General features: G+C 44.6%; 1 protein-coding gene across 1 annotated transcript in view; it reads right to left on the bottom strand.

Annotated features, from left to right (window-relative positions):
- The window catches only part of BBS4 (Bardet-Biedl syndrome 4), a 34,815-nt gene that overhangs the window by 5,869 nt on the left and 11,095 nt on the right, over positions 1–17,851 (bottom strand). Inside the window, exons 3-13 of the mRNA XM_053955288.1 lie at positions 13,186–13,265; positions 10,502–10,565; positions 9,679–9,790; positions 9,053–9,125; positions 7,510–7,563; positions 6,036–6,163; positions 4,503–4,557; positions 3,016–3,084; positions 1,519–1,671; positions 1,238–1,409; positions 552–621 (exon numbers count right to left, since the gene is read on the bottom strand). Of these exons, the coding sequence (XP_053811263.1) occupies positions 552–621; positions 1,238–1,409; positions 1,519–1,671; positions 3,016–3,084; positions 4,503–4,557; positions 6,036–6,163; positions 7,510–7,563; positions 9,053–9,125; positions 9,679–9,790; positions 10,502–10,565; positions 13,186–13,265 (1,030 nt within the window). The remainder of the gene's footprint in view (positions 1–551; positions 622–1,237; positions 1,410–1,518; positions 1,672–3,015; positions 3,085–4,502; positions 4,558–6,035; positions 6,164–7,509; positions 7,564–9,052; positions 9,126–9,678; positions 9,791–10,501; positions 10,566–13,185; positions 13,266–17,851) is intronic.

A 17,851-nucleotide genomic window follows, 5' to 3' on the forward strand; every position in this document is an offset into this window, starting at 1 on the left:
TTCAGCTTAACGTTTCTGAAATCAAGTGCTCTGATTTTAAGACTTAGACTGCAAACACAGATGTTATTAATGAAGGAGATGCCCTTTTACTTGCTTTATACAAACTTCTTGCACATTCTCCCAGCTAAAATCTTCCCCCTGGCCAATTCAGAAGAGGCTCTACCCCAGACATCTCACTGCTCTGCACTGTGCTCAAACAGGGGTTAAAAAACATGTTCTCTTCTATTCAGTCTGCTCCACTGTGTATAAATGTTCACCAAAAGGAGGCCTAGCATCCAAAGTCATCACCACTGACTCACTAACCAAATAGCAAAACAAAAAACAGCTCTGTGTTGCTCTGAAATAAAATCCTCTCTCGTTTTTCAGAGCTGACTTGAATTTACTAAAAAAAAAAAAAAAGGTTTTAACACTGTCATTTGCACAGCTACAAGAATAAAAGTATTTTCCTACTACAAACCATTTAGGGCTGAGGTATAGTGAGAGGCAAAGGAAATGAGGTGCAGGGAGGCAAAGCAAAGCCCAAATAAGTGACAGCTCTGACAAAGACTTACTTGTCCAAAGCCACAGCTTGCTCATAGGAACATTTGGCATTCTCGATGTCTTCAAGGTTGGTCAGAGCAACTGCACCAAAGCACACAGGAGGAGATGTTTCACAAGCAGCTGATTTTTAGGACAATTCTGAATATCATAAAATAGGTGTCACAGCAGGATTGTCTGAACTGCTGCCAGGATTAACCCTACTGAATGGAATGGCCTGGGCTGGAAGTGACCTTAAAGCTCATCCAGTCTCAACCCTGCTATGGACAGAGACACCTTCCCCTATCCCAGGTTGTTTCAAGTCCTGTCCAACCTGGCCTTGGACATTTCCAGGGATCCAGGGGCAGCCACAAGTGCTCTGGGCATCCTGTGCCAGGGAAAAATTTCTTCCCAATATCCCATCTAACCTTACAATGTCACTTCTGACATGTTTATCTCATTTCATCCCAAAAATATCCAGTGCTGGAAACCCACACCCACTCCTTAGGCAACCCAACCCCAGTCTCACACGTGTCAAGTCTTTTCCAATGTTTAATCTGGATCTGACTGCAGTTTTCCCTTCTACTTCCCCAGAGAGAAGAGACTGGGCATGAGCTCCTTAGTAAAGCCTTTATGCCATGTTTCTTTACTTCACCCCACACCTCCTGTCTGTGCTGTGCTGTTCCCAAGAGGGATGGTGATCCCAAGGAGCATCCCATACCTGCCAGGAGCATGTAGAGCTCTGCCATCTTGGGCTGGAAGTTGATGGCAGCACTGAGGAAGTGAAAGGCCGAGGCATACTGCTGCATTGTGAGGTGCACCAAGCCCAGGTTGTACAGGATCTTCCAGTCAAAGGGAGCCAGGTAGTTTGCCCTCTTTAGGCAGCTGATAGCCTTGGGAAAAAAAAGCTAAATATGCTACAACAGCCTCTACATGACAGGAATCTTGTGCTTGCATGAAATTGGATGCAGATGGGAGAAAAAATGGCAACTGGATACTTACTGCCACGTATTTCTTCTTCCCAAAGAAGCACATGCCAATGTTGTTCCAGAGCGGGGGGCTCTCAGGAACACTGCTGGCCACCACCTTGTACTTGGAGAGGGCGACATCGAAATCCCCGTGGGCCTGCATCATGCTGCCAGCAGCCAGGGTGGCCTGGGGACGAGACAACAGTGACCCACCCACAGCCCCATCTGCTCAGACACAGCAAGAGCACGAGAGGACAAAATGATTAAACTAAAGCCATCCCAGGAACAACCATTTCACTTCTAAGGACTGCCAAGACCAACAGTGGGAGCAGATGGGGACTCTGGAATCTCCCACCACAGAGCAGAACACAGGGTGAGGAACAAACCTGAGTCTGCTTCTTCCTGCACTGTTTTTCATCATAACTGTCTCAGAAATGAGTTTGCCCAGAGAAGCTGTGGCTGCCCTATCCCTGAAGTGTCCAAGCCATACTGATGGGGCTTGTCACCTTACTGGGACAGTGGTAAGGTGTCCCTGCCCATGGCAGGGGGTGGAACAGGATGGGCTTTAAGATCCCTTTCAAATCAAACCATTCTGTGAGTCTATGATTCCATAAGTACTGCAACACAACATTGCAAATGTTTAGGGTATTTTTTGGGCTGACAGGAGTACTTCTTAGAGTCTGAGGCTCTGAAAAGATCTAAGCACTAATAGATTCTTTTTACAACCAAGCACAGATAGAAATAGTTCTGGTGCAAGTTAAGTGGGGAGTAAAATGTACTCAAGCAAAACATGCAGCAAAGCTCTCCTAGTTCACACTGACTGGCTGATACTGCAAATTAATGGGAATATGCATGGGGAAAAAATGAAGTGAGTACAACACACTATATTTAAACCACACTAGTTAAGTCCTTTTTAAGATTCCACAGTGACAAGTAAAATTCATAAGTGTAAAGGTGTTTTCACAACAACTCATGTTTGTCAAACACACATTTCAATGCTCTGCAATGCTAACAGGGAAAAAAAAGGAGAGAAATTAAGTAACAGCCCTAGAAAGGGACGCAGTTCCACAATGAAGAATGAAACCCAGACACCAAGCTCAGCTTTCCAGGCCAGAGCCAAGGAAATATACACAGCAGCTGGAAGCACAGGGTATCAGCAGATGGGAGAATAATAAAATGCAGTATCACTTGGATCACAAGGGACCTGGCACAGCTCTTCTGGGATTTTTAAAATCCAGAAGATCTTCCTTCCAAAGTAAATTCCACCTGGCTTTGGTGCAACTTCAGATTAAAAGCCAAAGGGATCAATTTAACATCCCATATTCTGCCTCCTTCCCTTTCCCTACCTCCACACACATCCAACTCCCTAGCCAGGGAAACATCCCAGAAATGTATTTCACAAAAAGCTCTCTGGGCAGAATTCTTTCCAGCCTCTCCAGGCCCCAGATGCAAATGGCAGAGCTCTGACTGTGGAATTAGCTTTAGGAAGTGTCCCCTCCTAAAGCTGGGTCATTTCCACTCCTCACCATACCTTGTAGTTGCCTGGGTCATAGGTAAGCACGTTTCCAAGGTGTTCAAAAGCCTTCTGGTACTCCCCAGTCTGGGAAAAGAAGTACATAAGCATCAGAAATTCAGGAATAAGGGGAGTTAAGGAGAATACAGGGTTTATGGGCACCAGAATTTCTGGTTCAGTCAGAGAAGTGAGTTTTCCGGTGCTCCTATTACACACACATATTCCTGTTTGATAATTCACAGAACAGATTTTGAGAATTTGACTTGGCTGGATTCACTGTTCTGACCCAACCACAAATGAGTTCTGGGTTCACAGGTGTCTGCTCCTTTTCTATCCCAGAAAACAGGCTACAAACTGCTACTCTGCACATCCTCAATTCCCTCACCACAAAGTCCTCACTCCCAGGGCTCTCCTGTTCCGGTGATTTCCCTTCCTTTGTCTTCTCATGGACTGAAGGTGTTAGTGGGCATCACTGTGGCCATATATGAGCATGTGAGAGCTTGGAATCACTTACATCCTACAGACTACAACCAGATAAGCTCTAAGGTCCCTTCCAAGCCATCCTGTGATTCTGTGGTTTCAACTGAATTCACCTAAAACCCATCTCATTCCAGCCCCTCTGCCATGGGCAGGGACACCTTCCACTAGCCCAGGGTGCTCCAAGCCCTGTCCAACCTCACCTTGGGCACTGCCAGGCATCCAGGGGCAGCCACAGCTGCTCTGGGCACCCCGTGCCAGGGCCTCACCACCCTGCCAGCCAGGAATTCCTTCCCAATATCCTATCCATCCCTGCCCTCTGGCAGTGGGAAGCCATTCCCTGTGTGCTGTCCCTCCATCCCTTGTCCCCAGTTCCTCTCCAGCTCTCCTGGAGCCCCTTCAGGCCCTGGCAGGGGCTCTGAAGTTTCCCTGGAGCCTTCTCCTCTCCAGGTGAGCATCCCCAGCTCTCCCAGCCTGGCTCCAGAGCAGAGGGGCTCCACCCTCAGAGCAGCTCCAGGGCCTCCTCCTCCTCCTTTCAGGCACTACTGCCTATTCTTCTTTGCTTGTTCACTCTTTGGGAAGCCAGCTTCTGGAATAATCCAGCCCTTCCCATCCATTTTACAAACAGAAGGATAAGCACACCTTTGTTATTTAAATTGATTCTGAATTTCCTTTATGGTGCATTAACACTCACAATTTCATGGCTGCTTTTTCAGGATAACTTGCAAGACTCCTGATGCAGAAGCAAGGTAATGACTAGTCATGTTTTGTTATACTTGGAGGATTTATAACAGAGTTAGGGCGGTTGCCAAACAGAATTCCTGCTCTGGCTCTGGTCCAGGGAATCAGCTTGCTTTTAGCAGCAAAGAGAAGATACAGAAAAGCAAGTTCTGTCCTGTTAAATTCAGTCTGTAGAGAAGCATGTGCAAGCAATGGGAAGGTGGATAGAAATTAATTCTAAAAAAAAAAATCCAATAGGGTTATATTGAAAATAATTAAGCTTTTGCAACAGTAACAACATTTAGTACCTGCAGGTACAGTAGGCCCAGGGCTGTGAGGAGGTCTGTGTTTTCTGGAGAAAACCTGGAACACAAAAGCCAAAGGGCTGGGCTTGCTTTTCAGCCCTTCTAGAACAGGGTAAAAATAGAACACGGAATTCTGATGCTACACTACTGTTGTATCAACCCAGGAAATTAAACTGTTATTATTAAAAACAAAAATTAGAACTGCCATCATGGGGACTTCCTTTGAATAACCTCAGCTACCCAAATATCTTCTGGGTAATGGTGGGAAGGCACAAGGCTCTCTGAAATACATCTGGACACATAATAAGATACTGTGGTTTTGTTAACCTTCAAAGTGAGTCTGAATCAGTGACCTGGAAATACAAAATGAGATTTTCCATTGTCTCTCATAAACCACCCTGTAAATCCATCCATCCTAAGCCTCTTGGGCCATGTAGGACAGGCAATCCTCAGCATTCCGGATGGATCCTACGCACTCCTGATTAAAATCAGAATTTTAATTCACCTTATAAAAAGATTACAAATAAATAGGATGGAAACTGCAACAAAAAAGGACAAAGCAGAGAGAGACACAATTTGTGGTCTCACTCACCTCAACAGGAGTCAGTTTTTAATTCCCTGCTACCAAGACTTTAAAAAAAATCTGATCTGCACACTCACACTGGCACCTCTAAACTTCAACCACAACAAAACCACCTGTGCCTGGTGGAATATAAACAAGGAATAACAGACTATCCTGGAGCTGGAAACAGCAAGAAAAATGTCATAGGCAGATGAGAACAAAAAAAAAAACCCAGGAATAAACAGGAATGAAGAAGAAAGGAGGGCAGGGGAACACCAGGATAAGAATATAAACCTGGTAAGATGCTTAGCAAGGATTATTTACGTAATAAACATTCTAGGTTAGTCCAAATGTCTGCCCAACCCCACCCACCATCAGGCAGCAGCAAGGGCAGGCATGTAAGGAAACACTGCATCGATACACCCATGGCTCCCAGCAAACTCCTGATTTTCTTTCTAGTGTTGGCCTCCATGGCAAAGCCACATTTGAAAGCACTGGCAATGCTTGGGATTGCCCTAAAATAAGAATAGGTGGGCAGTGAGGAGCTGTGATGGGGTGGGAGAAACTCCCTGTGCACCAGCACATCTCCCTTAGCCACAAACTGCTCTGAGAGAAAGCAGCAAGTGACACCCAGGCAGGGATTTTGGATGGACAGTCAGGGTTACATTGGTTTGGGAGATAAACCTTTGGGATGGATGAAGTCAGTTTTGGATCACTTTGCTCCTAGGCATCTCTGTCCATTTGTTATTCCACTTTTTTTTTCTGGCAGCCCTTCCAATAGCTCCCTTCTTCCCTACCACACTGTCAGCAGGAGCAGAGACAGCTGAAGTGCTTGGAAGTGCCAGCTTTGCTCAGAGCCCCTGTAATTACCATTAGCTTTTTAATCATGGCCTCAATTCAGATCTGGGACACCAATCAATTTTCTCCTGGCACAGGATGGGAATAGGCAGATGGAAAAAAAGGATATTTCGTACTCCACAGCTTTCTTATATACTTCAATAGCTTTATCCATCTCCCCCTTCAAGAGGTGAATTTTGCCCAGCATCATGTAGGTCAGATCGTGTCTGTTGAGCTCCAGGGCATTGTTGAGCTGGTCTCGTGCCTAAAAACACAACCACAGAGAATAAAAAAAATAATAAATTATTACAGAGGCCTCAGCAAAGCAACAGCCTATGAGTAATCCCCAACAGCCAGGGAAGGAGGAACAGCCAACAAATACCCATTGCACCTGGAGAACACAAACTCAGCCCAGCTAATCCTTGGAACAAGCTCTGCACCAGCAGCCACCTGCTTTTAGGGGAAGTAAAAGGCAACACCTTCAAGCCAAGCAAGAGGCATTTGCATCCCAAGATAAGCACAGGCCTGCTCCTGGATTTGAGTTTGTTTGGCTTGAGGGACGCTCTGGATTTGTTGGGTGAACTGATACTTTGCAGCTTATTCTTCCTTAAAATGCTTATTCCAGCAGTGAGGAAGTGAAAATCTCAGTGGAGGCGTGAACAGGTCTCAGTTTGGAAGGTGTTGGTGCAGACAACAAATCCCAAGTGTGAATCCACACTCCAGAGGCTGGTTTTTTCACAGGGATACCTTGAACAGGGAGCACAGCTGGGGTTTGCTGCAAGGGCCACAGCACCCCACCAGCAAGAGCAGCAGGGAAGAGCTGGGCCAAATTGGGAACAAAAAGGGTCTAAATGCTGGTTGTTCCCTTAGAGTAGCTGGATCAGTGACAGCTCATGCTTAAGTGAGGAACTGGGAATGGCACACTCAGACCTGGGAATAAAACTGCATTTCAAACTCCAGAACTCCTTTACTAACTCCAGGTGTAGTTCAAAAGGAGCTTCAGACACAGGAGCAAAACCTTCTCGTGGAGAAAAAAGGACCTGCTGCACCTCCAGCAAACAATCCCGTAACTCCTTCTGAATCCTGCCAGACCCAAGGAGCTGAGGTTTCCTTCAGGAACTCTCTGCACAAGGTGCAGCAGTTTCAGCTGGGGAAATGGTTTGGGGTTTTACCATCACCCTTCTCTTGCTTCAAGAGGATGGACCTGGATTGCTGCTCCTACAAAGCCAGCAGTATTCCTGGGTCTGGCTTTAAAGGACTCAGACACAGAAGCAGCTCTTACTGGAGCACAGCCCATTTTCTGTCTAGATTGAGGTTTCTCAAACATTCCCTTTAAAACCAGAAATGTTCTCTGAAAAATCTTAGATTTCAGAAAAAGCCTCTGGCCCTGCCACAGGCTGATCTCCCTTTACACAACCTCAATGACTTGCAGCTGACTCAAAGTAATTCAACACACAAATGGAAACAGAGACAGCTTACAAACCTTTGCTCCCAGAAACAAAACACTAAAGCAAAAAACTTTCTTGATACCTCTTGCTGCAAATGATCAATTTCAAGCTACCAAAGACAGTGAAATTTCTGGGATGCTTCCTTGCTTCCCACTGACATTACCTTGTTGAAGTGTTTCAGGTACATGTAGCACACCCCCAGGTTGTGGCTGATCTCCTGAAAAAAAGCCAAATCAGCACAAGGTATGAAATAAAATCTGACAACACTGATCCAGAGCAGGAGACCCCTGTGACTGCCCACACCCTTCTGGCTTTTTAGCGCAAGTAAACTTATAAATTCCAGTTACTTCAGGCACCTACAGAGCTTAAGTGGGGTTGTACACAAAACATTACAGTCCACTGAGACAAAAAACTACAGAAATGACAAATCTCTTTTGAGACATCAGACATTTTCTTTTCAGAGAACAAGGAGCACAGACTGGTTTCTTCCTAGTGGTGTCACTCTCTGAAACTTGCTGCCTCATGGGTGACTGAGTTTGGCTGTACATCAGTAGGATATGCAGTGTCCAACCCAGCTGGACAAAACGGGATGATGTGCCTAATTTTCCAAAACACAACTTGAGCACTGGAATATCTGATATCCCTCTGGCATCCTAAACAATTTTGCACAAGGTAGGAAGATCCCTTAGGGATCCTAAACACTCTGGTGACACTGTAGGAAGCATCCACGCACCTAACTCCTCACCCACAGTTTAACACACAAGGCACCTTCCCAACCCTAGCACATCCCTAAAAAGCAAGGTCCTCCCAATTTCTTATTTTATTCTGGTGAGAATTTCACTGATTCATCAGCTTAGACAGCCTTGACCTTTCACAGGAAACTCTCTTACTCCCCCATCAACCTGTTTTCCTCCACGCAGCCTCTCCAGCTGTGAGAACTGAATCAGTGACTCCAGGTTGCTGTGGACTGTAAAATGAGGGAAGAGCACAGCCTGATTCTGCTTCCAGTGCTGAGCCAGGAATGGGGAATAACTCATCAAAATACCCACTGGCATCTGCCTGCTGGGTTGTAAATAGGGTTACAGGCATGCCAAGCGCTGGAAATGCAGGTGGAAAAAAGACTCGTGATACAAAATGTTTCTGAGTTGTCTGGCACAGGGTAATTTGAATAACACCAAAACTGTCCTCATATCCTGAATTTTAGATGTATTGACAAACAAAGGAATGAGCTCACACATTGAAAGACTACTTTAGAAACACTTCTGTAGGCAAAACAGGCACCTGCAGAAGGCTGCAAGGCATGGCCTCTCCCACACCCACTGTCATACCCTTCCCTTAGCAATGCTCTTTCTCTCTTTTTGTCTTTTTATACAGAAGAGACAATATAATCACTGCTTCTGTATTTTAAACGATGTTTTGCATTACAAAAGCTTTCCCAATTACTCCAGCAAGTTTTAATAACCGAGGTTTTCAAACTCTCCCTGTACTTCCCTTAAAGCACAGATGTGGTTATGTTAAAAATGATCCTTGGCAAAGTTCCAAGACGTTGCTCAATTCTCTGTGCCCCAAGCCAGGGATTTGCCCCAAGGCATGGGATTTGGCTCCTGTGATCCAAACCAGGCTCAGACCACAGGCAGTGTGAGCTCACCTTGGCTTGGGACAAGTTTGCAGCTATTACAAGGATCTGCAACTCCCTGAACACTCACCCAGTCCTTCTCATCAAGTTTTGCTGCTTCATTGTACACTTCGATGGCTGCCTTATGCTTCCCCAGGAGAAACCTGCAAAAGGATTGCAATTCTTATGTCTTTCCTGTTTTCAGACCCTGCTGTGCAACACTATCACCTTTACCAGTGAGAAATTGTCTTATTTGCTGTATCTCCAGAGATCTGCAGGAGAAGTTTACAATCTCAGCACTGCTCCCTCTCAGGACCAAGGTCATCCATCCTGACACTACTGGGGATATAAGGAACTAATGTCCAGGCTCTGCAGCCTGCTTTTGTCTTCAAGGAAAGAGACAGGTGCCCTAACACAACATTCAGCAACAGAAAAGGGTCTGTAGGGCAAGTCTGCCCAGCTCAGGTTAGCACCTGTAGCTCTGGACCTTGAAATCAGTATCACCTTTCTGCCTGAAGCCCAAAGAAAACGAAAACACAACAGCAGCCAGGCAGATAACAGAGATTCTGTTTAAAGAACAACCCACGCTTCTGGAAGCTAAGGCAAGTGTTGATACGGAGGAAACATGTCTGGAATTAAGCAGCCTAAGAGAAAAACAAAGCATGGAAGGTCCTGGGTGGCACATCCAAGAGAAACAACAAATAAAACACCACTCACAGGGATCGTGCCACTTGCTTGAGGTTGTCAGCACTTCGAGGGTTCAGAATGGAACATGTCTGGAAAAGTTCAAGAGATTCTTGAATTTTCCCCTCCAAGCGAAATATCAAAGCTGTAAAACAACATACAGTAGGCAAATGAATCCATTCTCAGCAGGAAAAACGTGCCTCTGACAGCAGGGAAAGAAGGAAGAGTACAGATATATCACATCAACGCTGCTCTGGTGCTTCCCCCTCCTGCAGCACCCACAGTTTTTTGTCTGAGGGCAGGACTCTGTGTGCCTGGAGAAATTCAGGGGTCAGAACAAAAGCTTTAAGCTTTAAACCTTGGGCAACTGCTGTACAGATACAATCTGGATTTCTCCCCTCCTCAGCCACTCCAAGCTGCAGTATGTCCCTGCCAGCAAATCTCCACTGTCCAGCTCGGAATTGGAATGCCACGTTTTGGGAGACATTTTTTAGGGGCCAGAGGGCAGGGCAGGAAGAGGAATACCATCCTTAGAGCAAGGAGTGAGCCAATTATCACCTGGGGTGGGTAACAAACAGAAAACATGCATCTGTAACAGAATCACAACACACCAACACACTGAAGGCCAGGAGCCTGTAACCCAAAGAAGAACTGATGACAAATACAGAGAAAACAGGACATTTAATCTGCCCATTTCATGAGAAAATCCCAAATTTCAAAATGAAATGGAGCAAGCAGAGGGAAAGAATGTATTTTTGACATAACAATTCTATGTTTTCCTCACTTAACCCCTGTATTGTTCTCTGTATCTCACATCAGGGGTGACCTGCTTTAGCAAAAAGATTTTCAGACATACCTTGAACATAGACAGCATATTCACAGAGCCCTTGGGACTCCTGGAGCTGCTCTTTGATGACAGCCTGGAAGGACAAAATTGTAAATTCACATCATTTTAACAAAGTTGATTCCAGAGATTTGGTTCCAGTCACAAAAACCACAACCCCACCTCTAACAAGGGCACTGGACCATGACTGGGACAACCACACAGTGCACACAACAGAGCTCTGTGCCAGGAACACTGTGGCCCTTTTAGTATTCCTCTGTTCATTCCTATTCCCAAAGATAATTAGGTACTACCTGGGGAAAAGGCCAGGAGGCATCTCTGAAAGCATCCTCTGCTGATAAGGGTATCTACTCCAGGCCCTTTGTGAATTACTAAATTGAACTGCAGCAACTGCAGCTGAGTGAATGAGAGCCAAAAGAACAAATGAGGAGCGAACAGGGAAAAAAACCTGAGGAAAATTTAAATTCTTGTAGGCTGCATTCATGCAGCTCCCAGTTTAGGGTGGGGTAGCTGCAGCTTGGATATATTCCATAGTCACAATTGGTCCCACCATTGGGAGGATGAACATCCTGGACAGGAATCAAGAGCATAATTTCTGTTCTGAGGCTCCTCTTTTGTGCAGAAGTGGAAGAACACAGGGGGTAAGAATAATTTCTAGGTGAGCATTGATACTCATCTGGCATTTCAGATGTGGATGGTCAGTACCAGCATCCCCTGCCTCTGAGAGGAACAGAAGTGACGGACCTGAAAACTGAACCTCAAATACAGCACATGGGAGGAAAACTATTATTGAGAAAGTTATGCTTGGGAAGATATTAATTGAGAAGTTACTACTGAGAAGAAGGAAAGTTCTTACTGACAATCCTCACTTGTAAAGAGAGGAAGGGAAAGGAAGAACAGGCCTGAGCTGCTCTTCCCTCACCTGTACCTGCTAATTTATCTATGAAACTCTTTACAAAGAGCATGATTATAAAACACTGTACTCAGAAATAACCAACACCTCCTCAATTCGCATACTCTGGCTTGTTCCATCTACATAAACCTGGATTCTCAGAGCAAGAGAGGGCAATAGAGAGCTATCTTTTAGAGAAATTTGATTCATTCTATAAACCCTAAAAAGTCCCACAGCAAAAGGCCCTCAGCTGAGGAATATGATCTCTAATCCCAGATTTCCCCCCCCCCCGCCCAAGTTTATTTAAGGTGCTGCTAACAGAATTTAGACACAACTGGCAGGAGACCAAGCAGTCTCTGTGTCATCCCAGGGGATGCTGCAGCTGCAGACTCTCAGGGATGTCTGCCTGGCACCTTGCTCAAGCAGCATTGAAAGGGTCAAAATCAGTAAAGAAACAGTAAATAAACAGTTTTTAATGGCCTTTCATTGAAAACTATGGGAGATTTTAAAACTCTGTTAAGAGAGGGAACATTTCAAAGCACTGAGCAGGAAAGACCAAAATTAATTAACACAACAGGTCACTTGTTTCTTACTGAGACTAAACTGATGGATTTTAACAACACCCAAACTGTCCTGGAATCTTCCCGTTTTACTGTAAAAACACTGTTTTGTGAGCTCTAAGGAAAAGGAAAGCTGGCCTGCCAAGCAGAGGAGTATTTATGAGCTGTCTTCTCTCTAATTTCCCCTGCTATTTCCTTGCTTCCATGACTGATGAAGACATGGAGATGTCATTGTTGCCTTTATATCATCCATTTGTTATTTTCTCTGGTTTCTTGAGCTGCACATATTTTTCTTTTCTGTACTCTGTGATTCCACATCCCATCACAAAAACAATCAACACACAGAATCACACCAAGAAACTCCAGACAACAAAAAAGGGAAACAATTTTCTGTTTTGAGGGCTAGTCCAACTTGTGTTTCTGTCTATGCAAACCAAGATCTAAGAGGAAATTACTTTAATGATACAACTCCCTGGCTCTGTTAATTAAGAGCTAAATTAAATTCCTCCAGCCTGCCCATTTCCTAAGCACCTCCAAGACCTCTCCAGCAGAGGCAAGTCCTGACCAACCTGGTGTTTCAGAAGCCAAAAAGTCTTTTCAGATCTTTGCTGCACATGCCAGAATCAGAATGGCAACTCTTGTTCCTTCCTCCTGCCCATGGGTGCATCATCTTCTTGTGTTCATTTTATCAGAAAAACACACTGTTTAATAGCAATTTGCCATTTCCTTAGTCCACTTACCATTATAATCCCAAACAACCAGTTCCAAACTGCTCACCAAGCCCAAGACGAATTAGAGCATGCCATGGATCATGTATAAAATGAAAGAATTCTGCTCAAGAGCAACCAGGATATTTTTATTTACACTTGATAGCAATGTGCCCCTCAACTGAAGTGTTTTCATAGCATCTCTGTAGTACCATTGAGAAACCTGCACTGTGGAACTGTGTTATTATCAGTTTGGAAAACCCTATCCATCACTTGGAACAACAGAGGTCTGCAGTTCTTTCCACTTTTCCCCCTCTCAGTGACATCCTGAGCTCACAGATTGCTCCAGAGAGCTGTACCCTCAGATCCTGAAGGTAGTCAGGGACTGGAGAACACTGAAGTCATTTTGATCGTGTTTTCTCTTGGTCCCCTTATTCCAAAAGAAGTCAGGAAAGAGGGTGGTTGGGAAACTGTCAAGAAAACTGTTTTTTCATGACATCAGTAAAATAATTCCCACATTCTGAAGGCAGCTCTTACCTTACACTCCTCATAGTCTCTGCGGACATAGAGCAGATAAATCAGCCAGTTCTTCCTCTCTAGGATTGGCAGCTCCGGTGCTGTACATGGAAAATATTCACAGACAAAAGGAATCAGACTGAGCAGCAGAGAATCTGGGAGAGATATTCCCAACCACCCCAACTGCCTGCACAAGGCAAGTAATTCAAGAACTGCAATTGCAATTAATGATTTGACTTGAAGGCTGAAGTGTGGACTTCTAAACAGGGTCTGGTTTTATTCTACTTCTCAAACTGGTGGATAAAACACCTTGTTCAGGACAGACACTAAATAAAAGCTCTAAGCAGAAAACTTCCATCTACTGGAAGGTGGTCTACTGGAAGGTGTCCCTGCCCCCATGTCCGTGGCATGGGGTTGGAACAAGATGGGTTTTAAGGTCCCTTCCAAGTCAAACCAGTCTGGGATTCTAAAAGACTTGAGGCATCAGCTCCTCCTGGAGCAGATCCTGAAGTAAGCAGCTCCCCACACACATTTTAATTCAACACCATCACTGGTCGGAGGAATTGGATCTTTTCAAATACACAAGAAGCAGCTTGGAGGAAATGAGTTGGATTCACATTTTGAATCTAGGGTCTTTTAAGATTAATTTCTGGGACTGAATGAGCAGGAAACAGGCGATACACACAAAAGGAGATTGGAGAGATGGGGTCTGAAGGTGTGAATAATTTAAAGAGGTCAAACTTAGTTCTTTGAAACTGTGAAGGGACTATGAAACATCACAGGTCTGAGAGACTGAAGCTACTGCAGAAAAACACTTGATGCAGTGGAGAAGGAAGCCTTGTACTCCAGCATTTCAATGGTGTGGAGCTCGCAGCAGTAATTATGGCAAATCACGGATGGATGTTGCTTAGCGATATCCACGTCGGGTTTACAAGTAGAACACACTGCTGTGCATTTCATTAAGGCTGGGAATGTATTGCCTGGGACTGGAGTCTCCATGCCGAGGGGTAACCATAGCAACTGGCCCAAAAGCTCCGTGTTTGCAAGTCAATATTGTGACACGAGTGTAGAGGCAAAGGCAGGCGAGGGCTGGGGCAGAGCTGGGGGGACACAGCACAGGGACACCTTCTCCAGCCCTTTGGAGCACGGCACAGAGCCGAGCCACCCCCGGACATGCTGGCTCAGCTCCAGCAGCACAGAGCAGAAGGTGAGACTGGGGAGCCCCTCTGCCATCAGAGGTGAGGAAGAAGAAACCCTGCAGGGGGAAGGGCTGGATCACGTCGGGAGGCAGGTGCCAAGTGTAATTATCTTTTGGAATGGCTGAGCTTTAATCGCCTCTGGAGCACGCCAGGCTCTCCCCCATAACCCACATCAAGTCCAGTTTCATTTAGAGCCCCTAAATCCAACATCCTTCAGCTGTTGAATTTGGAAAACATTTCACAAAGCCATTCTCATTTTCTTGGTTCTTCTTTCTTAAATTCCAGAATATCCACCTAGGTTTATATTAGAGCTGAGAATTAAATGTGCACACTAGCAATTTAAGGTCAAATAACTTCTAAAGAAGGTTCAACTACCCTAAAACAAATAGAAAGCTCGCAGTCCAAACAAAAAAGTAATCCAAAACCACAAAAGAGTAATCCAAACAAAAGAGTAATGCAAACAGGCTAAGCTTACAGAAATGCACTGATCAGGGATCCAAACGTTCCCGAATTCTGCTCTGCTGTGGAGTATCTGGATCTTTGTAAGTAAGGCATTTTAATAAGCGTGTTCCCAGATCAGATTAATTGATTTCTGATAGCTTTATGTTTCCCATTTGTCCTTCTTAGAGTGAAAGGATGAAGGGAAGAGCCAAGAGGCTGCCTAAATAGCCACAAATTGATTGAAACTCCACTATTTCACATTTGAAGCCCGTTCAGGGGTGACCTAATTCACTGACACTCTGTAATTACTTCCCTGTGCAGGTTATTACCAGTGCCAGGGTGTGACAGAAACAATGCACCTGGAGATGCTGGAAATGCTCTGCCCCTGGATCCCTGGAAATGTCCAAGGCCAGGCTGGACAGGGCTTGGAGCACCCTGGTCTGGTGGAAGGTGTCCCTGCCCATGGATTTAAGGTCCCTTCCAACCCAAACCAGTCTGGGATTCTGTAAAAGCAGCTGGACTTGTGTGCCCTTTCTGCCTGGCATCTCCTGGTGCCACTATCTGATATAAAATACCAAACCTGACACAACTGGGCACTTCTCACCTTCTTTTCTAAGTATGGATCTAAGGACAGACAAACTCTGTGTACTCATCAACATTCCACTAACAGTCAGAACTGAAGTATCCTTCACCATTTTGTGCCTATTAATATAGCCTCAAATTAGAAAATCCTGCAGCTGTCTGAAATAGGGAATAGTCAAAAGAACTCCAGACACACCCCACCAGGTCTCCAACCATCTGTTCATGCCTTACTGGGAAGGTAAAAAGTACCATTAAAGGTTAAAATATACACCAGTGTTGTGGGCTAAGATAAGATACCAGTACACCAGGGAAGGGATGGAGGATTGCTTGTTTAATTTCTGAAGGAAAGAGCTTTTTCACACTTATGAGACAAGAAGGATGTTGTACTCCACTCCCACAGCATGGAAACGCCTGCTGGAAACAGGGATGGGAAGGAAAAAATGCTGAACATGAGACCGAGGGCTGAGCAGAACATCAGGCTGCAAAGGGAAAGGGGAAAACCCAAGAAGTTGCCTGAAAGTGCTGGGATGGAGAGAAAATGGAGAAATTAAAAGGCATCGTGAGCCCCAGGGGTGAGCACTGTTCACATCTGCAGATAAACCAGCTCTGCTTCCCCCAGGGATACACCTGCTAAGGATAACTCTGTGTGATTGGGAAAACACAGGGAGATTTTATGCTCCTAGAAGTCATTTGGAAAGAGCAACAAGGCTGACTGAGGAGACTCGAATCACTTTTTTTTTTTCTTTCTCCCTAAGACAAGCAATTGAAAGCAGGCAAACAATTCTGATGTTTTTCAAAATCTATGTCTAAATCCATGATTAAATTTGACACAGGAACATATCTGATCCCCTCAAAAACGGCTGTGGGAAGTAAAGGATTATTACCAGGCTCTGTGCTCTATTCAGGTGCAGAAAGAATTAATGGAAATTATTTATACACCTCTCCAGAGCCACAACCACTTAATCTGCATTTCTGCTTTCCCACAAAGCAGTGGATACCTGCTCCTGGTGTATTTATCTCCCTCAGGTTTGTTCCCCCAGCCTGCTGATAAGGGCTGTTGCAGTGCAATGGGTCACTGCATTGTCCTGAAGAAAATGGAAATACAAATGCCTGGTGATTTGGGTCTCTAGCTTCAGAGAAAGGGAACAAAACACCTTCTTCAATATATGGAACTTCAGGATTTTCTCCTCTGTCACTGTGTATGAAGACACACTTTTCTTTGTCACCTCTAGCAATAATCTCAGGCACTGCACAGGCACAGGTTGGAAAAGTGTGGTTTAGATCCTTCTAGCAGTGAAGAAACAAAAAGCCATTATTTGCTGTAAATCAATCTGCCCAAAGGCCAGCCCAGGAAAACACAATCATCAAAGAACTCGGTATCTACATCAAAAAGAGTTTATAACTTGCATAATTGTCTTTCAGCCTCTCTTTTGTGGGACTACAAAAGTCCTGTGCCAGGGAGTCACCCACCAAATATATGATTAAATGCCTTTGAAGTATGTTTTGATTGAATTCAAAAGGGAATCCATCTGATCCCCTCACTGGCCAGTGATTGATTGCATGAGCCACTTCCAGCAATGTGATTTTTCTTTCTGACAATGCTCCTTTAAGGAAGCCACTGGAGCAGAAACCCTGACAGAATCAGACTAAGATCATCAGGTTTGTATCTGTGCTGCTCCATCATCACTCTTGCCTTTATTCCTCCTCTTACAGATTTTCTCAAAGGACTGGAAAAAATAACAATGAGTTATTCCCTTTTATGTAAACCTCCCTAGGAAATTATTTTGTGCTTGCATCTTCATATTGGGTAATTATAGCTTAGGGATGAACTGTCAAACAGTGGGGTTTAGATTTAATAAAAGGGCTTTAAATTGCTGTAAAAATAAGAGGGGGAAAAAAAGGCCCCAGAAGCTCTTATGAGATTTCGTGGGGAAAATGATTGCTAAAGCACCAGCAATAAGAAGTGGCTCACGAAAAAGTTTTAGTCATCTCAGAGGGAAAAAACCAGTTCAGAGCCCAGCCCTCCTTCCAATCCAGATTATTGGAAAGGGTCCAAGCCCCAGTTCACCCCTTCCAACTGAACCCAACCTGCAGCAACCTGAGCAAGAGCAGCAAAGGGACAAAAGACTCAAGACGACACAAAGAAGAAATTGCTATTGCCCAAAATCCCCAATAACCTAAAGCATATATAACATATAGCACAAAGAGAGGACAGAAAAGCTTTGCAAAGGCAGTTAAATAGAAGTATTTTTAATTTTTTTATTCTGCAGTAGCTTCATGAGCCACAGTCTGGATCCATTGTGGTAGGTACCATTGTGGTATGTGGGAAAGATTTTCCAAAAAGATTCAACTGTCCCTTTCCAAATTCTGATTCAAAATTCCATGTTGCAAAACAGCATCATCCAAGAACAGAGATATTTTACAAAACTAACAAACACCCAGGCACTGCCTCAATTCTCTATTGT

The sequence above is a fragment of the Vidua chalybeata genome, chromosome 13 (genome assembly GCF_026979565.1).
Source record: "Vidua chalybeata isolate OUT-0048 chromosome 13, bVidCha1 merged haplotype, whole genome shotgun sequence".
NCBI lineage: Eukaryota > Metazoa > Chordata > Aves > Passeriformes > Viduidae > Vidua > Vidua chalybeata.